Here is a 22,359-nt window from a genome sequence, read left to right as displayed (position 1 = left end):
CCTGCCTGTCCTGACCCTCCCCTCTGGCCGCTGCTCCTTCCTGTGTCCTTCCAACAAATGCCACCTGCACTGACCTCTCCCTCTGTGCCCCCAGATGGTCAGCATGGGCCAGTGCTACTACAATGAGACCATCGGCTTCTTCTACAACAACAGTGGCAAGGAGCTCAGCTCCCACTGGCGGCCCAAGGATGTAGTTGTGGTGGCTCTGGGCCTGACTGTCAGCGTGCTGGTGCTGCTGACCAACCTGTTGGTGATCGCGGCCATTGCCTCCAACCGCCGCTTCCACCAGCCCATTTACTACCTGCTGGGCAACCTGGCTGCCGCCGACCTCTTTGCCGGTGTGGCCTACCTCTTCCTCATGTTTCACACGGGCCCTCGCACCGCCCGGCTCTCGGTGGAGGGCTGGTTTGTGCGGCAGGGCCTGTTGGACACGAGTTTGACAGCATCAGTGGCCACGCTGCTGGCCATCGCCGTGGAGCGGCACCGCAGCGTGATGGCCGTGCAGCTGCACAGCCGCCTGCCCCACGGCCGCGTCGTCATGCTCATCGTGGGGGTGTGGGTGGCCGCGCTGGGCCTGGGGCTGCTGCCCGCCCACTTCTGGCACTGCCTCTGTGCCCTGGACCGCTGCTCACGCATGGCCCCCCTGCTCAGCCGCTCCTACCTGGCCGTCTGGGCCCTGTCCAGCCTGCTTGTCTTCCTGCTCATGGTGGCTGTCTACACCCGCATTTTCTTCTATGTGAGGCGGAGGGTGCAGCGCATGGCGGAGCATGTCAGCTGCCACCCTCGCTACCGAGAGACCACACTCAGCCTTGTCAAGACCGTTGTCATCATTCTGGGTGAGTGAGTGCCCTCAGCCGGCCCTGGGTTGCAGGAACCCTGCTTTCCACCTCCACCCCCAACTCCCACAAGACATGGGAGGGGATGATTCGAGTGGGGAATGTTCAAGGAGGTGACCTCTGAGCAGAGACCTGAAAGCCGGGGAAGGGAAGAGTTCCAAGCAGAGGGGACAGAAGGTGAGAGCCCCGTGGGACTGGGCCAGTGCCTCCAGAGAGGAGAGGGGGCCCGTGTGGCTGGAGAGAAGGAGAGAAGGTCAGCATCGCCTCGAAGGGCACAGGCAAGAGTCAGATTTTGTTCTGAGTTCCATGGGAAGCCCTTATAGAGTTCTTAGCAGGGAGTAATGAGGTCATCCTGGCTGTCAAGTAATCTGAGTGGGGGAGGCGGCAAGGTGTACCCCAGGAGGATACACTCCCATACCCCAAAGTCAAGGGTGCCTCTTCCCTATGATCCCCTTCCCCACACCCCACGTAACTGGCCTATCCCACAGTGACCTCCTTTCCCCCACAGAACCAGTCTCCATGTAGAAATGCCCAGCACCCTGGCTACCGTGTACTGGTTAGGGAAGGTATCCCTCTGGCAGACAAATCAGAGAAAGGTATCGGGCCTCTCTTGCCCTGAAAACTACTCGGCTCTTGTCTGAGCTCCGGAGACCCCTCCAGCCCTGAGCTCTGAGCTGTGGGGCTCGGGCCCCCCAATAGCTGGCTCCACTCACCTCAGACTCCATCCTGCAGGGGCGTTCGTGGTCTGCTGGACGCCAGGCCAGGTGGTGCTGCTCCTGGATGGTCTGGGCTGCAAGTCCTGCAACGTTCTGGCTGTGGAGAAGTATTTCTTGCTCTTGGCTGAGGCCAACTCACTGGTCAATGCGGTGGTGTACTCGTGCCGAGACGCCGAGATGCGCCGCACCTTCCGCCGCCTCCTCTGCTGCCTGTGCCTTCGCCAGTCCACCCACGAGTCTGCCCGTTACATGCCCTCCACCCGAACGGGGGCCAGCACTCGCATCATGCTTCCCGAGAATGGCCACCCCCTGATGGACTCCACCCTTTAGCCAACCTGGGACTTCACTGGGGTGCAGCAGATGCCGGATCGTGTCCCCTGACCACTTGTGGATGTACCTGGCTCTCCTCAATCTGCAGGACAGACTTAAAGGCAGACCCTCCATCTGCAGGGGCACCACTCCACTGCCAGCCTCCCCCAGGCACACAGCCGTGGCTCCCCGGGGGCCTGGGGATGTGGGGTCACCTCCAAATGCCCAGGAGAGAGTCAGACGGGGTTGACTTGCTCGTCAGTCATCTCAGGTTGTGGAGGGTTTTAACTGACATTTTCTATTTTTTACTGCACATCCCTGGTAAACCCTGTGGACTGCTTCCTTGTTTGTGGTGATATGGGTGTCAAAGATGGGAGAGATGAGGCCACTCCGCCCAGTGCAACAGGGTAACATGGACCGTGGATGCACCATCTGCCTGAAGTTGGTTCTTTAGGGCCGCAGACTGAGGGGTGCTGAGTGTGAGCTGGGAGAAGATCTGTGGCCCCTTGTGGCCTCTGGGGTCTTGTCTGTCCTTGTTAGAACTGAGGGGGTCTGTGGGGGAGAGCATGATATAAGGAGTAAGCATTTCTTTCCATTGAGGCCTCCAGAGCATTTTCTGTCATCAACTCAGATAGTCCCGTCTGTCCCTGTGTCCCGGAATTGTCCACCTCAGCTCGGGCTTGGGCTAGGCTGGGACCTTCTCAGCCCTGTTCTCTTTCCTCTTTGATCTCTGCATGGCTGTTACTCCATCTCTCTCTCTCTCTCTCTCTCTTTCTCTCTCTCTCTCTCTCTTTAAAAGTAATCTCTACATCCAACATGGGGCTCAAACTCATAACCCCAAGATGAAGAATCGCATGCTCTACCAACTGAGCCAGCCAGGTGCCCTACTCCATCTCTCTTGTTGGAGGTCTTACATCCATTCTCTTTTCCTCAGTCTCTTCTGCCTGTCGCCCTGCCTCGAACTCACCCCCTCCCCATCTGTCTCTGTCCTCTGGAGCCCACAGTGGTCTCCGGCCTGTGTGAGCGCTGTTTCTCCTGCCTGCCCTTTCGTCTGAGTCCAGGTTATTAACAGTCAGGTGTGTCCATCCCCTTACCCACGCCACCAGCCCAGGGGGAGTGTGGTCCATAGAGCAGGATGCAGCATTTTAGAGTTGCCATTTCCCATTTCTCAGGCTCCTCCAAAGCCCCTGGCACTCTGAATAGCACTGGAGTTGCATTATTTAATCATCACTTACATCTTGTGGTGCAGGTATTACACTTGTTTTCACAGGACAGTAGCTCAGAGGGGTTGCCATCTGGCCTGTGGTTGCATAGCTTCAAAAGGCACAGAGATGAATCAAGGGACAAGAGAGGCACCTGGGGAAAGGGCTTTGGATTCCCCACAAAGTCAAGAGTTGGTCACAACCTCAGCTTGGTATTCCTCATCATCTCACCCTACGGCCCCTCAAGGCTCAGACAGGCCATGATGAGCTCCCTCTCAGATGCTCATAAAGGCACCCTGCTAGATACAGTGTAGACCAGAATCTGGATTCTCTGCTTCCTCTTCACCCGGAGAGGAGGAGACAAGGTTATAGCCTCTTAAGGTTCACACGCTAAATAACAGCCTTCCATTGGAGGCCAAAGTCTTAAATCACTAAAGCACACATTGCTGAAGAACCAAAAACATCTAGGTCCCTTCTTCACTACATGGGACTGGCTCTCCCTTTGGGAAAACTCCTCCTGCCCTAAGACAGCTCTGTGAGGAGGCAGGAATGAACTGGGATGCTGGATACTTGAGGATCCAAGGTGGGCAACGTGTCTTCTAGGGCCTGAGGCCTGAAATCTCCAGAGATGATGATCCTTCTGCCATATGCCTGGGCACAGGCCCTTGAAAGATGCAGCCCTTGCTTCTGTGGGACTCCAGGCCTATTGGACAGACATGTCACTTCAGGTGTCAAAGCCACTTCCTATGGGATGGGGAACCCAACGGCCTCCCAAAGGCAGCTTTATGTTTCACTTGCTCGGAGCTGGACACTCTTGCATCAGTATCCTCCAGGCTCTAACCCACACTCCTCTGGTCTCCTTTGGTATCTTGTCCCATTGGTTTTTCCCTCTTTTGTAGACCTCTTCTCCATTCAAGTTTTGGTCCCTAAAGCTTTCAACCCTCTGCCCCCACCACTGTTCTCTGAGAGACACCAAAATTACACACAACTTTGAGGCTTCACGTGCAGGGCTGCTGAACTTTGTACAGGGCAACAGCTCTGAGGGTCCCCACAACTTCTAGTACTTCCTCTTACTGGGGCCAGATGTTGAGTTTCCTTAATCCGGGAGCTTTTGAAGTGGCTCTGATGCTGTGAGTTCTAATGGTTAGAAACCAAGACCTGTGGAGACCTCTTACCTGCAGTACACCTCAGAGCAGACCTTCAGGAAGCATCCTTCAGTAGCTCAGTGCCCGTGTGCTAGGGTTTTCTAGGCCCAGACTGCAGTAGATGGAATGAATATACGTGAGATCACTGGTCAGCCAGACCTTGAAGGGAAAATTGATTTCTGCAAGTGAGAAAATCACTCAGTTCAAACCCTCCAGCCACCATCACCACACACAAAAAAGCTTGGTGGAAAGAGCCAGGAGCCCTAGTACCCATCTGATGGGGCCGAGACTGAGGGGACCATTACCGGACTGAGGAGGGGTCTGGGTGTTAGAGCTTCTGGAGATGGATGGTGAGTGTTGGTGAGGATCTGAGAATCACAGGGATTTCTGAGAAGGAAGGGGTGGCTTGAAGGAAGAGTGGGGGGAGAAGAGAGGGGAGTCTGGGATATGGGGTCACTGAGGAAGAGTGCGGACCTTAGAGGAATGGAGGCTCTGAGGAGTAGTGGGGGCTCTGGTGGGGGAGTAGAGAGCGTGAGGAGATGATGGGGGGGTCTCTAAGGAGACTTGAGCGTCTCTTGAGGAAATGCTGGAGGGAAGTGCGGGGCTTCTGAGACGTGAGGGGCACTAAGAAGGATTAAGGTCTCTAAGCAGGAGCCGTTGTTCTGAGCAGGTGAGGGAGGTGGGTAAGGGCGGAGAAAGCCCCTGAGGCAGAGCGAAGTAGTGGTCGCCCTTCCTCGGCAAGGAGGGGAGTGTGCACTGGAAGAGCGGTTGCCTCGGCAACTCGAACTCGGCAACCCAGCACTGGGCCGTTGAAAGGGGCAGTTAGGGGCGTGTCCGTGGGCGGTGCACGGCCGCCTGGCCGGCGGCGGTTGGCTGGCGGCGGCGNGCTGCCGCACTTCAGTGAGCGCTCCAGGCCCCGCTGCTCCTTCCCAGCGCTGCCCGGTCCCAGCAGCATATGGACCCCCCGCTGTGTCCGCAGCTCCCCGCGCCGCCTCCGCCGGCCCCGCGCCGCCCGCCGCCCGGGTCCCCGCCAGGCCCCGACACAGGCGAGGTCCTGCAGCAGATCATGGCCATCACCGACCAGAGCCTGGAGGAGGCGCAGGCCAGGTGCTGCGCGGGCTCCACCGGGGCGTGGGCCGCCCAAAGTCGCAGGAGTGAAGGGGGGCGGGCCCCGGGGCCAGGGCCGACTTGACGGGGGGCCTGAGGAGTGAGGAGGGCAGGGCGCACAGTGAGAGCTTGGGGTGCATCTCTGGGCGGGGAGCTGGGAAGGGAGATGTGTGGACTCAGGGAGGACCGAAAGGGGGGGTTCTGAGTCCGAAGGGATTTATGAAGTTAAAATGCGACGGATCGAAAGGCTTATGGGACTAAGCAGCAGGTGATGAGTTTTCGGAGCTTGTCCTGGGGCAAGAGGGATGGGTTTAAGGGGAGTTTGGGGATGGGGAGGTATGTGGTGAAAAGCAGTTTCGGGGTTTATGGAGTGTAAGGGTAAGAAGGGAGCTGCGGGGTGTAAGGGGCGAGAGACGGGATTTGTAAAGGATGGACAGCTAAATGGATGCATTAGTGGGATCTACGAGGTGGGAAGTTGTGAGGGCAGATCATGGAGAGTGAGTTGTGGGCAGTGGGACTCAGGTTTGAGGTGATGGGGGTGACCTGGTGCGGGAACCATCAGGAAAAAGGGCTAGTGACGGAGCTGGGTGGAGGGATGGAGGTCTCCCGTTTTATTAATTCAGCAAATGTTTATTAGAACACTTACTATGTGTGGGACACCCAGCTGGGTGCTGACATAGCCCTTGCTCTCAGGCTCATAGTTTGAAGAAGAGAAAGCAAGTAGCAAAAACTAAGTCCACACTGTGAGAGGTACTCTAAGAAAAGGGACGGCCTCCTGTGCAAAGCCAGGTGTAGGGGGCCCGAGGGGAGAAAGGGCTGGAAGAAAGCCCAGCCAGAGACTTAAAGTCCTGAGTTCAGTTTGGAGACAGGTCGGAACCAGATCGCACACGCCCACACAAGTCTCAGGAAGGAGTTTGGATTTTCTTTCCCTTGCCGTGATAAAATCATGGCGGTTTTAAGAGCATTTCTACTTGCCTCCACCCACCACTTGTCAGCCTGCCGGGAGTGGTAGCATCTGCTTGACAAGGCGTTTGGGGCCTTCCTTCTCAAGTTATTAGAAACTAGAAAAGGACTGAAGTCCTTTTGGAGGAGGAAGCCTTGCTGAGTGGGGCGTATTCTGGGGAGAAGGGTGGTGTCTGAGGACAGGACCAGGGTCTGGCGGTACGGACTGTGCTGTCACCAGAGCCCTGAAGCGAGGAGGGGTCCTGCCAAAGCCAAGTGAACAGCAGCCACGGGAAGGGAGAGGCAAAGCAGAGGTGGGCATGGCGTGCATTTGTCCTTCAGACTTTTGTTTCCCCTGCTTGTGGCTGGTCCACCCTCTGCAGTTTCGTAGCCTCTATCTGGGAAGTTAGGGGTGCTATCCCCCTCCTCCCTTACTATGCTCATTCTACCTTCAGGGGGCATTTTGCCAGGTGCTAGAGAAGCCAAGACGTTCTCTGCCCTGTCAGAGCTCACTGGGAAGTGGGGTGTGGGGGAGACAGATTTATAAAATAGTTGTCATAACGGGTGTGTGCTGAGCGGAGGTGATTCCTGGTACCTGGGGAGAAAAAGAGCTGGGCCAGGAGAGGGTGCCCATGTGTGATCCCCTATCTGCTGGGCTAGTCTGAGAGCACAGGCTTTGTCATACTTGCCTTTGTATCCTTCCCAGGGCTGTGCACAATGCCCGGCACCTAGCATACAGTGAAGGTTGTGGCACTCAAGATTCTGGAAAGATGGGGAGGAGCTGAGGAGGGGAGAATGGGCTCTTCACACCCAAGGGACCACAGAGGCAGTGCTTTGGGTGTTTGGGGAGCTCCCTGAGTTCCTTCTGTTCTAGGTAGGGAGCTGCGTAAGGAGTGAGCTCTGCTCAGGTGTGGCCTTCCTCAAAGCATCTGTCACCCCATCACAGCCCCACCCCTGCTGTTATACCAATCCAGACCCCTTCCCCTAGAGAGGCTTTAGAATGGTGTGCAATCACCTGTTCCTTGCTATTCTTTTTTTTTTTTTTTAAGTTTATTTATTTTGAGAGAGACAGCGACGAGTGGGAGAGGAATAGACAGAGATGGAGACAGAGAATCCCAAGCAGGCTCTGCTCTGTCAGGACAAGCCTGATTCAGGGCTCAAACCCATGAAACCATGAGATCATGACCTGAACCAGAACCAAGAGTGTGATGCTTAACCATCTGAGTGACCCAGGCACCCTTCTTCTTTGCTATTCTTATTTTTTTAATGCTTTTAAAATTTATTTTTGAGAGAGAGAGAGAGACAGAGAGTATGTGAGCGGGGGAGGGGCAGACAAAGAGGAGACACAGAATCTGAAGCAGGCTCCAGGCTCTGAGCTGTCAGTCCAGAGCCTGACACAGGGCTGAACCCATGAACTGCGAGATTATGAGCTGAGCCGAAGTCAGACTAAGCCACCCAGGTGCCCCATTCCTTGCTAAGCTTGAAGGCAGCCTTTTTTTTTTTTTTTTTTCTTTTTAAGACTAGCAAATTGAATAGTGGAGCATTACACATGCATGACAACTTGGTTGTTGCATAGGTAGTTCCTGGTTCCTTTCTGAGGTAGAAGGGTCCCTGAGGCTTTTGTTTTAAGACTTGCTAGCTTCAGATCTGCCCCTCATTTCTTTGGATGTAGACTTTACAGGAACTCACCCAAGTCACAACAGTCTTCAGCATAAGTGGACCATTTGCTCTACTCTGGAGCAAACAGCTTGGGTGGGTCTTTTCCTCATAGTAAACTGTGCAGCCTGGTAGATTATCAACTTGGGAGGAGAAGCAGATTGTGTCTGTCCCGATCAGGCAACTGGGTGAGGCTTTTGCAAGTCTTTCTGACCTTGCCCTCTCAGTACACCTGCTGATCCCTTCGTAGCCCCTGGAGTCAGTTTAGCTCAAAAACGTTTATTCATGTTTCAGAGACAGAGACAGAGTGTGAGTAGGGGAGGGACAGAGAGAGAGGGACACACAGGATCTGAAGCAGGCTGCAGGCTGCAGGCTCTGAGCTGTCAGCACAGAGCCCAGTGCGGGGCTCAAACCCATGAGCCGTGAGATTGTGACCTAAGCTGAAAACAGACACTTGTGCCCCACAAGTGTGTTTAAATTTTTTTTTTAATGTTTTATTTATTTCTAGGAGAGAGAGACAGAGACAGCATGAGCAGGGGAGGGTCAGAGAGAGAGGGAGTCACAGACTGAAACAGGCTCCAGGCTCTGAGCCGGCAGTCAGCACAGAGCCCGACGCGGGGCTCGAACCCACGAACCGCGAGATCATGACCTAAGCGAAAGTCGGACACTTAACCGACTAAGCCACCCAGGCACCCCCCACAAGTGTGTTTAAAGAGGGAAAGTACATCTACTCTCCTTAAACCTGAATTCTTCCTACACCTTTCTGCGTTATTCAAATGCAGCTGCAAGTGCTTGTGCATTATTCATTTTGTCATTATAGCTGAATAGTCTTAGAATAGTGAACTGTGTATTGTTCTTCCTTTGGGCTACACAGATAGTGGGGTGTAGAAACTTTGGAATATACCGTCTTAGTTTAAATTCAGCCTGAGTCAGCTGGGTACTTCCTCTGTGAGGGATAACCAGTCTTCCTGAATGATCTTCTGACCTTCAGCTATATTCTAAGCTCTTCCTCAAGAAGGGACAGTTCTGCATTTTCTGATTTGGAACCGTTCACTGATGATGTTCTCCTTTCTTTCTTTAGTTCTTCCTTTCTTTTCTTTCTTTCTTTCTTTCTTTCTTTTCACTGATGATGTTCTCCTTTCTTTCTTTCTTTCTTTCTTTCTTTCTTTCTTTCTTTCTCTCTTTCTCTCTTTCTCTCTTTCTCTCTTTCTCTCTTTCTTTCTCTCTTTCTTATCATGACCTGAGTGGAAATTGAGTCAGACACTTAACCTACTGAGCCACCCAGGTGCCCTGACTATTTTGCTCTATCATGCATAGCCTTTTTTTTATAATAATAAATTTTACAACATTTTACAGTTTCTACATAGGTTATTTCATTTGCTTCTATGACTACCTTTATGAAGGTTGTTAGACTAGCATTAAGTGCTCCTTTGTCAAGACTGTCAGGCTCCAAAATCCTTCCCTCCTCCCAGGGCCCTGCAACAGAGTCATAAAAATCTGTTGCAAGCTCTGGGCCCTCCCCAACTCCTCACCCCCAACAGTGTGTTCAGGATCCATTGGGGATCCTCAGGACTCAGGTGCCTCAGAGCCAAGAAGCTGCCTCCCATCAAAGGCCGGTTGACTCCTTTTTTGTCTAGTAGTGAGATTTCTAAGAAATTAGTATGAAGACTCGAGAGCTGAGGGGTTAATTTTGGAAACCTGATTGAGAAAGGAAGCAGAATGCTCACAGTGTCTTCTGGAGATCTCTGCTCTAGGGATGCCTGGGGGGCTCAGTCGGTTCAGCGTCCGACTCTTGATTTCAGCTCAAGTCATGATCTCACCGTTTGTGGGTTCGAGACCCACGTTGGGCTCTGTGCTGACAGTGTGGAGCCTGCTTGGGATTCTCTCTCTTTCTCCCCCTCTCTCTCTGTTCCTCCCCTACTTGTGCTTTCTCTTTCAAAGTAAATAAATTAAAATGTGTTTTAAAAACTATGACTGGAGATGCATGCCCCATACCCGATGTCCTGGGAGAGGCAGCTGAAGAGGACTGGCCTTCGGGTTGTTCTGCGTGTTGGAGCGACAGGCGAGTTGTGTTACTTGTTTCTGGGTTGGTGGATTCGGCTGTAGTGGTCACTTCTTGACCCTTTGCTTGCAGGTGCACACTGACCCGCCAGACAGCTGTAGTGTGCAATGTGGTAGCCACTCACTATGTGTCTTTTTAAATTAAAATGAATTCAAATTAAATAAAATTAAACACTCAGTCCCTCAGTCGCACTAGCTACAGTTCAAGTGCTCAATAGCTATATGAAACTAGTGGCTACCATATTAGCACAGAGAACATTTCCAGAATTGCAGAAAATACTGGATCGTGGAGCTTTAGTGCAGTTCTTCTCAGGCTGGACATGCAGGGGATTTTTGTGGGAATCTTACTGCAGTGGAAGTTCTAATGTAGCAGGTCCCGATGGAGCCCAAGAGTTCACATTTCTAACAAGCTCCCAAGGGTGCCAACACAACGGATCCCAAACCACACTTCGAGAGGTGGAACTCTCAAGAGTGGAGATAATAGTGTCCCATTTATTTCTATTTTCATGAATCAGTTTACCTAGTAGTTGGTTAATCTGACAAATGAAGTTATTTTGGAGCCTAAGTTGTGTTTGTGGGCATATGGATTTTAAATTAGTCACAAGGGTCACATATTAGCATCGTTTTGCCTACTCAATATGGAAAGAACATTCAAAATGAAGGAAGAAAATTCAGAAAATAGTTGATTTTTTTTTCTTCTTAATGAAAATCTTGGCTTGGGGCCATAATACCCTGTTGTTTCAGGCTCTATTTACATTTTCAACCTAAGGAACTCAGGTTGTGGAAGTTCCAGGGCTGCTTCTGTATTTCCTTTATAGTGTCTATAAAACCACAGCCCCAATTTGTGTTTGTAGAACTTGAGTGTAATAGCAAGTGACTGCTGGGGGCGGGAATAGGTTTTTAGGGCAAAACCCCTTTATATATAGTGAATAAAGAGATGGTGGAGAATAGGCATTGTTATATTTGTTTAGAAGCAGAAAATTTGGTACATGGAGTGATGTATTTGACACTATAAAGATTACATTCAGAAGTTGGCTTTTAGGCAACATAAAGGGTACTACAATTAAGGGCCTTCACAGCTTTTCTTAGGAAGAGAAGATTTCTCTGAATGTTTGCTTTTTCTTTTTTAAAGTTTATTTTGAGACAGAGAAAATGAGTGGGGGAGGGGCGGCAAGAGATGGGGGACAGAGGGTCCCTAGCCGGCTCTGTGCTGATAGCAGAGACCCTGATGTGGGGCTCCAACTAACAAACCATGAGATCATGACCTGAGCCAAAGTTGGATGCTTAACCGACTGAGTCACCCAGGCTCCCCTCTCTGGATTTTTTTTCTTTTTTTTAATTTTTAATTTTTTAATGTTTATTTATTTTTCACACACACACACACACACACACACACACACACCCCACACACATGGCATCAGGGGAGGGGCAGAGAGAAAGGGAGACACAGAATCTGAAGCAGGCTCTAGGTTCCTACCTGTCAGCACAAAGCCCAACAGGGGACTCAAAACCATGAATGGTGAGATCATGACCTGAACCGACTGAGCCACCCAGGCACCCCTGAATTTTTTCTTAATTTGACTTTTACATATACAACATGCTAGATATTTTCTACCAGTGGAAATTTGCATGACTTCCTTTATTCCTCCAATATTTCTGCAGATTGACATTGCCTGTAATATGGACTAAATTCTAATTATTAAATAAAAAGAGATGACCTCATTTTGACTATCTTTAGAACTTACCCAAGTGGCAAAGCATAAACTGTCAACTGAATGGTGTGCCCCTTTTCTAAAGGTCTGTGTCCCCGTATTCCAGTTCTGGAATGCATGTCAGTGAGCGTTCAGCTTTCAGCCTGCCTGTTCAAAGCATATGGGGAGTCAGAGGAGGAATTTATGGTTCGGAATTTCCCAAAGCTAGACAGTGTTAGCAAGACAGGATATACTAGTCCAAATCTGGGAAGTAGAATTTCAGAGTTGAAATTTTTCTTTTCATCATCCTTAAGAAGGTTCATTAGATCCTAGCAACCTAGTGCCAGCACTCTGTTCTTAGCCTGCTTGTAGGTTTTAGCTTTGCTCTGAGGGTTAACATGCCCAGCTTGGCTTGGTCTAGTGCCAAAGGAAAGTCTTGCTGTCTCTGGAGTACTTTCCCTAGGAGTTGAATTTAGACGGTTTTAAAACAATTTCCTAAAAGCTATCTAAACTCTAGGATCACAGCAAAATCCCTTTTGAAGTGGTTTTATTAAGTAAAGCAACATGCAGAATGTTTTAGAAAAGTTTCACGGGGCACCTGAGTGGATCAGTTGGTTAAACACCCCAGTTTCAGCTTGGGTCATGATCTCACGGTTCATGAGTTCAAGCCCTGCATCCGGCTCTGTGCTGACAGCTCAGAGCCTGGAGCCTGTTATGGATTCTGTGTCTCCCTCTTTCTCTGCCCCTCCCCTACTCCTGTCTGTCTGTCTGTCTGTCTGTTTCTCAAAAATAAATAAACGTTCAACAATTTTTAAATAAATAAAGGGAATGGAGGGGGTTGAGGAGTAAGGAATCCAGGATGAGACAGGCCAGCCATCAGTCTTGCACGGAAAAGAGGAGTAGGACTTCCCCAAATACAGAGGACGGAGAGGGTCAGAGAGAAGCTGGTGAAGTGCCTTGAATGCCTTGCCAAGGGGCAGTGGGAAGCCACATCACCTTTCTGAGCAGGAGAGAGACCAAAAGTCGTGGTTTTGAGTAAGAAATTTAGCAGTAGTATTGATTGTAACCAGTCCAAGGACAGATTAAGAAATAAGGACATTACAGTGAGCTTTTCACAGACTTAAATTTATTCATTTTAAAGGTCATTCCTTTATTCAAGTTCTGCAGATTTTTTTCTTGCATCATGTGAAAGAATCCCACTACCCCCCCCCCACCTTTTCTGGTGCCAAAACTAGCTCCTGATCCAAGGTTTCATTTTGCTAAATTACTGTAATAATTTCCATGGTTGAACTTGGAGATCCATATATAATCTCAACCCCGACTCATCTAGCCATTTTAGGTTTTTTGCTTTTATGCTTGTTTTTAGAGTGACCTTTACCAGTGATTGATGGCTTCTGTTAATGGAATGATTTTTCCCAATTTCACTGTTACAGGGAACCTTATTTTGAAATGCTGGCCTCTGAGTCCTGGGCTGTTGTTCCTTCCTCGAACTTGGGACCCTCTGTGAATTTCTAGGCTTTCCATCCAAGTTCTATTACTTAAGAATTCATGTCTTCTAATTAAAAAAGTTTTTTTACTGTTTATTTCTGAGAGAGAGAGATTGCAAATGGGAGAGGGGCAGAGAGAAAGGAAGACACAGAATCCAAAGCAAGCTCCAGGCTCCAAGATGTCAGCACAGAGCCCAACATGAGGCTCGAACTCACGAACCATGAGATCACAACCTGAACCAAAGGCAGATGCTCAACCAACTGAGCCACCCAGGTGCCCCATCATGTCTTCTAACTTTTGTTCTGTACCTAGATCTGTCTCTGGGAGGTGCATGATATCGTTAACGGTTTTTGTCAGCTGAACAAATCTTTCTAGAAATGAGAATAATTAAGGAGATCTGATTCCATCTTTGATCAAGGCATTAGAATCATTGTTGCTCTCAGGGAAGATTTTTCTTTCTTTTTTTTTTTTTTAATGTTTTATTTATTTCTAGGAGAGAGAGAGAGGGACATCGTGAGCAGGGGAGAGTCAGAGAGAGAGGGAGTCACAGACTCTGAAACAAGCTCCAGGCTCTGAGCCGGCAGTCAGGACAGAGCCCGACGTGGGGCTCGAACCCACGAACCATGAGATCATGACCTAAGTGAAAGTCAGACACTTAACCAACTAAGCCACCCAGGCGCCCCTCAGGGAAGATTTTTCAAGAAGTATCCTGTTCTATGAGGTAGAATATATCTCAGAATATCTTTAAATCTCAGTAAATCTTTAAATTCCTTGGTAATTTAAAATGATACCTTGTTAAGGAAAGTAGATTGTTCCATATTTTGGAAAAGTAAAAGTAAGTTCCAGCCAAAATTAGGAGCTATAATATACTGTTGCTAGAAGCCAGAATGTGGCTTATGTTCTTTTCATTTCTATGTTCCTTTCTCCTGATATAGTGACCAGCATATAGTAGTTCCTAAATAAATGTCCTATAAATATTGAATAAATGAGGTTAGAGAGGATAAAGCTCTATACATTCATTTTCTGGAGTGATTCTTTTTTTTTTTTTTAAATATTTTTATTTATTTCTAGGAGAGAGAGAGAGAGCGTGAGCAGGGGAGGGTCAGAGAGACAGGGAGTCACAGACTCCAAAACAGGCTCCAGGCTCTGAGCTGGCAGTCAGCACAGAGCCCAACGCGGGGCTCGAACCCACGAACCGCAAGATCATGACCTAAGCGAAAGTCGGACGCCCAACCAACTAAGCCACCCAGGCGCCCCTGGAGTGATTCTTATATAACTCTGTTTTGGTATAGATTCTTAGCATTGGTTTTAAAAGGATATTCACAGTGCTGCTTTGTTTTAATTTAATTTAATTTAGAAAGAGCCTCAAGGGGCACCTGGGTGGCTCAGTCGGTTAAGTGTCTGACTTCAGTTCAGGTCATGATCTCACGGTTCCTGGGTTTGAGTCCTGTGTCGGACTCTGTGCTGACAGCTAGCTCAGAGCCTGGAGCCTGGAGCCTGTTTCAGATCCTGTATCTCCCTTTCTCTCTGACCCTCACCTGCTCATGCTGTCTCTTTCAGAAATAAATAAAACATTAAAATATTAGAAAGAGCCTCACAATTATCTTTGTTTTTTTAAACATTTATTCATTTCTTGAGAGACAGAGATAGAACATGAGCCTACATCCAAAGCAGGCTCCAGGCTCTGAGCTTTCAGCACAGAGCCCAACATGGGGCTCGAACTCATGAACCATGAGATCATGACCTGAGCTGAAGTCAGATGCTCAACCAACTGAGCCACCCAGTTGCCCCCTTTATTTGTTTATTTAAGTTTTATTTATTTTGAGATAGCGTGAGGGAGGGAGGGACAGAGAGAGGTGGGAAGAAAGAGAATTCCAAGCAAGCTCCACACCAAGTGCAGAGCCCGATGTGGGGCTCGATGCAGGGCTCAAACTCAAACTGAGAGATCATGTTTGAGCCAAAGTTGGATGCTTAACCAACTGAGCCACCCAGGTGCCCCAAAAGTATCTTTAATTATTCAAAGGATTTATTATTTATCATTTATTGGAATTTTCCTTTTTTCATAAACATTAACATTTTGTTTTTTAATGCAGATACTTGGATTGGGTAGAACATCTCATGTACTTGCTACGGATATCAGCATAGACCCCTTTTTTCTTCCCATAGTCCTGTTGACTGGCTTACAATCTCTTCAGTTGTGTCAGATCTCTTCCTATATAACAAATTACCATAAACCTAGTGGTTTTTAAAATTGTTTAATGTTTATTTATTTTTGAAAAGAGAGACAGAGGGTGAGCAGAGGAGGGACAGAGAGAGAGGCAGACACAGAATCTGAACCAGGGTCCAGGCTGTCAGCACAAGGCCTGATGTAGGGCTCGATCCCACAAACCATGAGATCATGACCTGAGCCGAAGTCAGATGCCCAACTGACTGAGCCACCTAGATGCCCCCCTAGTGGTATTTTTTAAAGTTTATTTATTTTGAGAGAGAGGAGGCAAGTGAGTGGGGGAGGAGCAGAGGTGGGAGCGGGGAGGAACAGAAAATCCCAAGCAGGCTCCGAGCTGTCAGGACAGACCCCAATGCAGGGCTCAAACTCATGAACCATGAGATCATGACCTGAACTGAAGTCGGATGCCTAAGCAACCTAGCCACCCAGGCGCCTCCCCTCTTATTTTTAAAGAATTTTTAAAAAGTAAATTTAGTGGTCTGAAACAACATACATTTGTGATCTCAGTTTCCGTGGGTCGGGAATCTGGGCACAGCTGAGCTGGGACCTCTGCTCAGGGTCTCCCGAGGCTGGAGTCAAGATGTTGTCTGGGCTGTGGTCCTATCTGGAGCTTAGGGTCCTCCTGCATCTTGTGGGATTGTTGGCAGAATTCAGTTCCTTGCGGTTATGGGACTGAGGTTCCTGTTCTCTTGCTGGCTGACAGCTGGGGGCTACTTCTAGTTCCTGCCACTGGCTCTCACGACACGGCAGCTGGCAACAGGGCCCGCAGGTGATGCTCTCTAGTCCGCTTAGATGGAGCTGTGGATAATGTAACATAAGCATGGGAAAGGCTGTCACATCCTCTTTGTCTCTTTGCAAGTCACAGGTTCTTCTGTAACAAGAAAAGAGGATTGTGCTCATTAGGAGTCACCTTCGGAATGTCCATAATGCTGTGAACATCCTGGACTGTCCCCGTACTGGACTGTCCCCACTCTATTTAAATAGTCATTGATAGTTTTCTGTCAGCTGCTTGATCACCTCTAGGCCAAGATCATGCCCAAAGCTTAGACATTTGTTTACTTTTCATTATAAACGACAAAAAATCCTGTGAAATTATTTTGTGTGTATTAAAAGGTACTTTAGGGGCACCTGGGGGGGGCTCAGTCGATTGAGCATCTGACTTCGGCTCAGGTCGTGATCTCGCGGTTTGTGAGTTCAAGCCTCGCATCGGGGGGGACACCTCAGAGCCTGGAGCCTGCTTCAGATTCTGTGTGCCTCTCTCTCTTCCCCTCCCCTGCTCACACGCATGCGCGCGCGCGCTCTCTCTCTCTCTCTCTCTCAAAAATAAATAAACGTTAAAAAATTTTTTTAATTTATTTATACTTGTATCTAAAGTACGATGTTTCATTAAGCAGCAAACTGAGCTGGGGATAAACATTCCTAGAGTTCCCTTTAGGAAACAGAACAGCTGACTTCATTTTCTTTCCTTGCATTTTTAGAATTACATTTACAGAAGATAACAGGCTCGAGCTGGAGTCCATGTCATTAATGCTAATACTGCTTCTATAGAAGGAAAACATTCCAGGCTGAATACCCAGTGTAATCAGTTACCGTGCACTGCATAAGGAAGATTAATATTTGGATTTAGATTTGCAGATCAAATCACATCCCCCATGACATTTTCTTTTTCGTTTTTTTTTTAATAATTTATTGTCAAGTTGATTTCCATATAACACCCAGTGCTCATCCCCACAAGTGCCCTCCTCCATGACCCACAGACATTTTCATATTTGAGGTTCAGAGATGGAGATCTGATTCCTGCACCCCAAATCTAGCCTTTTGAAAGGCATTCCACAGGGTGGGGGGGATGCATGGTGAATTTGGAAGGCACCTAGAAACAAGGACACTCCCGTAGACTGACGGTGTAAGGAGTCGTGGCAAATGTTTGGCCTTCGTCATAGTGTTCATTGTATTTGACTTCGATCATGAAGTTACCAATTTTCAGGTACATTATCCATCCTTGGCAGCATCTTTTAATACTGGATACTTAGATGATAGCATTACAAGATTTAAAGTCACGATAACAGTAAATGTTAAACTAGATGCCATGGTGCTTTGTCAGAGTTCACAGATGTTTGGACACAGGGACACACCACTGCATTTACAATTACCCTCACTCTCTTACGTCATCAAATTCCCCCTCCAGGCTGGTTCTTTGGCATCTAAACATGTGCAAGTGTCTTCTGTCTTTAACAACACACAAAGAACAACAGCCAAAAACCTCCCTTGACTTCCCTCACCCCCCATCTTGATTTGTAGCTGGGATTTGTTTTAATTAGCTATGGGAAAATGACAGACATGGAGACAACTTTGAAAGAAGTTTATTACTTACAGTTCCCGAGGGGAGGGGACAGGGCCACACCGGGAAGCACCAAAACCCGTCAGGAGGAGGGAGTGTGGGGAAAGCATGGCCCAGAATCTTTAGTGTAATTTCCAAGGGAAGGAATGGGCAAACCAGGGCAGGCAAGTTTGAGCAAGTTTACAATTGGGCAGTGTAAATATTTACCGCAGGCTCTGGGCTATAGCAGCTGTCACTAACTGTCTGTTAGCTGGCCATGTGGAAATTTAGGGCAGGGGGAGTATTGGCTGGTGCTGAGAGGTGGATAAAGAAAGTGGTTGGGGGGCACCTCGGTGGCTCAGTCGGTTAAGCGTCCAACTTCGGCTCAGGTCATGATCTCACGGTTCATGGGTTCGAGCCCCGCGTCGGGCTCTGTGCTGACTGCCAGCTCAGAGCCTGGAGCTTGTTTCAGATTCTGTGTCTCTCTCTCTCTCTGACCCTCCCCTGCTCACACTGTCTCTCTCTCTCTCTCAGAAATAAATAAAACATTTTTAAAAATTAAAAAAAAAAAAAAGAAAGTGGTTGGGGGTATGGGCTTAGGATTGGGGTTTGTAGGAAAGGCATGTTCTCCGGCAAGCTCTGGAATTAGCTTGTGCTGGGAGGGACAGTTTCTCCCAGCCCCAGGATGTCAGAGCATTCATAACACACAGAAGAAAAACAAAACATACTACACACCTTTTCTTTAAACACATCCTGCATTTCTTTCCTCTCCTGCATTTGAGGTTGCTACTTCTACTTCCTCTCCCCCACCCATTCTCTCCCAACCCTCTCCTCCCTCTGATGAGTCATTGCTGACCTCTAGGTGGCTAAATCCAAGGTCTCTTCTGGATTCTTCTCTCGCTTTGCCTCTAAGAAGTATTTCTCACAGATTGCTCTTTTCTCCTTGAAACTGTTTTTCTTGGTTCCTCCTTACTGGCAATGCAGTCCCCGTCTTTTCTGCAAGGTTTTCTCTGCTTGACTTCTGTAAGTCCACAGGCTTGGGTCTGGGGCATAGACCCCTTTCTATCTATATTCCCTTATGATGATTTCCTCAAGGCTTGTGGCTTAAAGTGCCATCTCTATGCCCATGACTCCCCATCTTTATATTGCTTATCTCCAGCCTTGAGTTCATGTCCATGTACCTCCTCCTGGGTAGCTCATAGCAATCTCAGATGTAACCTGATCAAGGCACAGCTCTGCCTTCCAGACCCTTCTTCCCTGAACCTGCTGCCTTCTTCCCTAAACCAGTCTCCCCAATGGTAGTTAATGGTATCTCCTTTCGTGCAATTGCTCAGGCCTAAAACTAGTAGTCGTTATCCTTGAATCACCTCTTTCTCCCAAACCCCACACCAGTTTGTCAGGAGTCCTGTTGATTTCATTGCTGAAGTCAAAGATCTGCCTATTTTTTTAATTTATTATTTTTTTAATGTTTGTTTATTTTTGATAGACAGAGCATAAGCAGGGGAGAGGCAGGGAGAGAGGGAGACACAGAATCCGAAGCAGGCTCCAGGCTTCTGAGCTGTCACCCAGAGCCCGACATGGGGCCCAAACTCATGAGCCATGAGATCATGACCTGAGCCAGAATCAGATGCTTAATCAACTGAGCCACCCAGGGACCCCTCTGCCTATTTTTTTTTTTTTAAGTAGTCTTCATGCCCAACATGGGGCTCAACCTCAGGATGCCGAGGTCAAGTCATATGCTCCACTGACTGAGCCAGCCAGGCAGCCCAAGATCTGTCTGCTTTTTATGTCTACTACCATAACTAAGCCAGCAGGATTTCTGGACTATTCCTGCTGTAATAGCCTCCAGACTGGCGTTCCTGGTTCCACCCTTTGCCTTCCATTCCAGTCTAAGAGCAGCCGCAGTGATCTTTTAAAAATGCAGTTCACTTAAAGATAGGCAATAGATCGGTGGAACAGAGTTGAAAATGCAGAAATAAACCCATACATATATGGCCAATTGATCTTCTACAAGGGTGCTAAGACCATTGAGTGGGGAATGAATAGTCTTTTCAACAAATGGTCTGGAAAAACTGGATCTGCACATGGAAAAGAATTAATTTGAAGGGATATCTGGTTGGCTTAGTTAGTTAAGCATCTGACTTCAGCTCAAGCCATGATCTCATGGTTCATGAGTTTGAGCCCCCTATTGGGGCCTGCGCTGACAGCTCCAAGCCTACTTCAGATTCTCTGTCTCCCTCTCTCTCAGCTCCTCTCTCTCTCTCTCTCAAAAATAACTAAACACTGGGGCACCTGGGTGGCTTAGTTGGTTAAGCTGCCGACTTTGGCTCAGGTCATTATCTCCTGGTCATGAGTTTGAGCCCCACATCTGGCTCTGTGCTGACAACTCAGAACCTAAAGCCTGTTTCAAATTCTGTGTCTCCCTCCCTCTCTTTGCCCCTTCCCTGCTCACACTCTGTCTCTCTCTCTCTCAAGAATAAATATTTAAATAAATAAATAAATAAACAAACAAACATTGAAAAAAGGAATGAATTTGAATCCTTACTTAACACCATATACAAAAATTAACTCAAATGGGGTGCCTGGGTGGCTCAGTCGGTTGAGCGTCTAGCTTCGGCTCAGGTCATGATCTCAAGGTTCGTGGGTTCAAGCCCCACGTCGGGCTCTGTGCTGATGGCTAGCTCAGAGCCTGGAGCCTGCTTCAGATTCTGTATCTCCCTCCCTCTCTCACCCTCCCCTGCTCATGCTCTCTCTCTCTCTCTCTCTCTCTCTCTCTCTCAGAAATAAATAAAACATAAAAAAAAATTCAAAAATTAACTCAAATGGATCAAATACCTAAGTGTAAGAGCTAGCCCTGTAAAACTCTTAGAAGAAAACATATGCATAAATATTCATAAACTTGAATTAAACAACAGTTTCTTAGTGTCTAAAGCACAAACAAAAGAATACATAAATTGGATCTCACTAAGTGAAAAACTTTTGTGCTTCAAAGGACACTATCAAGAAAGTAAAAAGACAACTCACAGAATGGGAGAAAAAATTGTAAATCGTATTTTTACAAAGCATATAGTATCCAGAAAATATAAAGAACTCTTACAATTCAGCAATAAAAAAGACATCACCCAATTAAAGAATGAGCAAAGAATTTGAATAGACATTTCCCCAAAAAAGAATGGCTAGTGAACATGTGCAAAGATGCTCAATGTCATTAGTCTTTAGAGAAATGTAAATCAAAACCACAATGAGATACTGCCTCACACCTACTGGTATGGCTATAATAAAAGAGAGCAAGTGTGGGTGAGGATGTGGAGAAATTGGAACCCTAATTAGTTGCTGATGGGAATGGAAAATGGTGCAGCCACTTTATAACAGTTTGGCATTTCCTTGTGGCACCTGAGTAGCTCTGTCGGTTAAATGTCCAGCTCTTTTTATTTTTAAACATTTGTTTATTTTTGAGAGAGAGCATGCAAGAGTGGGGGAAAGTGGGGGGGCGGAGAGGGGTGGGAGAAGAGGATCCAAAGCAGGCTCTGTGCTGACAGCAGCAAGCCTGACGTGGTGCTTGAACTCATGCACTGTGAAATCATGACAGTGAGCCCAAGTTGGACACTCCTGTAATGGTTTTCTGTTGCCACTGTAACAAATGACCACTATTTAGTGACTTAAAAACACAAACTTATTTATCATTTGCCATTTCTATAGGTTACAAGTCCACCATGCGTCTCTCCTTGGCAGGGCTGCCTTCCTTCTGGAGGCCATAGGGGGAGAGCCCATTTCCTTGCCTTTTCCAGCCTGTGGAAGCCACCTGCATTCCTTGGCTTGTAGTTTTCTTCCCCTGTCTTCAGAGCCAACAACATAGTGTCTCTGACTCTGTGTCACCGAATCTCTCTCTGCCCACAGCTAGAAGAGGTTGTCCACTTGTAAGGACTTGGGTGATTACATGGGGCCCATCTGGGTAATCCAGGCTAATCTCCCCAACTCAAGGTCCTTAACCTTATCACACCCACTGAGTTCTTTTTCCCGTGTAACATATTCTGAGGATTAGCACATGGACATCTTTGGGGGCCATTCTTCTGCCAATCCCCATCACCGGCAAACAAAAGCCAGAGTTGTTCCCCTGACTGACAAGGCTCTTCTAGGTGATCCCCCTTTGCCTAACTTCACCTCATGGCTCTCTCCCTCCCTCCTTATCCTACAGCATCCTGGTCTCTTAAAAAGCCAAGTGTGTTCTCACTCGGCCTCTGCACTGGCTGTTTCTTCCACCTAAATTATTACTCTCTTCAGCCTCTCATTTCCTGCCTGACTACTTGTCATTCTGATCTCAGCGTTGAGGTCACATCAGAGATATGCAAACTCCAATAGGCCTTCTAGCCCTCATTCTAGTTGGTTGCCACAAAGCTCCTGCCGTGGCTCAGGGTTGTCTTGTTTGTGCATGCATTTGATGTCTCTCGCTCGCTCCCTCTTGACTGCCACATAGGTAGGAACCTCATCTGTCTGTGTCTGCGACACTAAAATGGTGGATGGCACATAGTGGCTGCTCAGCAAACACCTACTGAGTTAACCTCTCACAACACCGGGGTAGGATGGCTGGCGTTTCTGCTTATGCGTCAAAGTGCCGCACCCGGGCAGTAGTGTGGACACAGCTTTGAAATCACTGGATCATTT

At 48.2% G+C, this 22,359-nt stretch overlaps 2 protein-coding genes and 1 long non-coding RNA gene across 6 annotated transcripts in view; 2 read left to right on the top strand and 1 right to left on the bottom strand.

Moving 5' to 3' along the window:
* LPAR2 (lysophosphatidic acid receptor 2) lies at window positions 1-2,413 on the top strand. Its single transcript, XM_077777240.1, has 2 exons — window positions 1-836; window positions 1,569-2,413. The coding sequence occupies exons 1-2, from the start codon at window positions 95-97 to the stop codon at window positions 1,880-1,882; spliced, it is 1,056 nt and encodes a 351-aa protein (XP_077633366.1). The 5' UTR covers window positions 1-94; the 3' UTR covers window positions 1,883-2,413.
* Window positions 2,414-3,061: 648 nt separating this feature from the next.
* Window positions 3,062-4,959, bottom strand: LOC144242353 (uncharacterized). Its single transcript, XR_013338324.1, has 3 exons — window positions 4,514-4,959; window positions 4,239-4,367; window positions 3,062-3,766 (listed from the first exon to the last, which is right to left on the bottom strand). It is a non-coding gene; the product is annotated as an uncharacterized LOC144242353 (long non-coding RNA).
* Window positions 4,960-5,109: 150 nt separating this feature from the next.
* The window catches only part of PBX4 (PBX homeobox 4), a 42,780-nt gene continuing 25,530 nt past the window's right edge, over window positions 5,110-22,359 (top strand). For all 4 annotated transcript variants that reach the window (XR_013338315.1, XM_077777088.1, XM_077777089.1 and 1 more), the window contains exon 1: window positions 5,110-5,315. Coding sequence is in view for 3 of the 4 variants with exons in the window: in XM_077777088.1 (XP_077633214.1) it covers window positions 5,164-5,315 (152 nt within the window). In the remaining variant the exon portion in view is untranslated. The remainder of the gene's footprint in view (window positions 5,316-22,359) is intronic.

Source organism: Crocuta crocuta, unplaced genomic scaffold (assembly GCF_008692635.1).
Source record: "Crocuta crocuta isolate KB4526 unplaced genomic scaffold, BGI_CrCroc_1.0 scaffold77, whole genome shotgun sequence".
NCBI classification, from domain to species: Eukaryota; Metazoa; Chordata; class Mammalia; order Carnivora; family Hyaenidae; genus Crocuta; species Crocuta crocuta.
The sequence above is the reverse complement of the archived record's forward strand: the minus strand, read 5'-3'. Positions and strand labels throughout refer to the sequence as shown.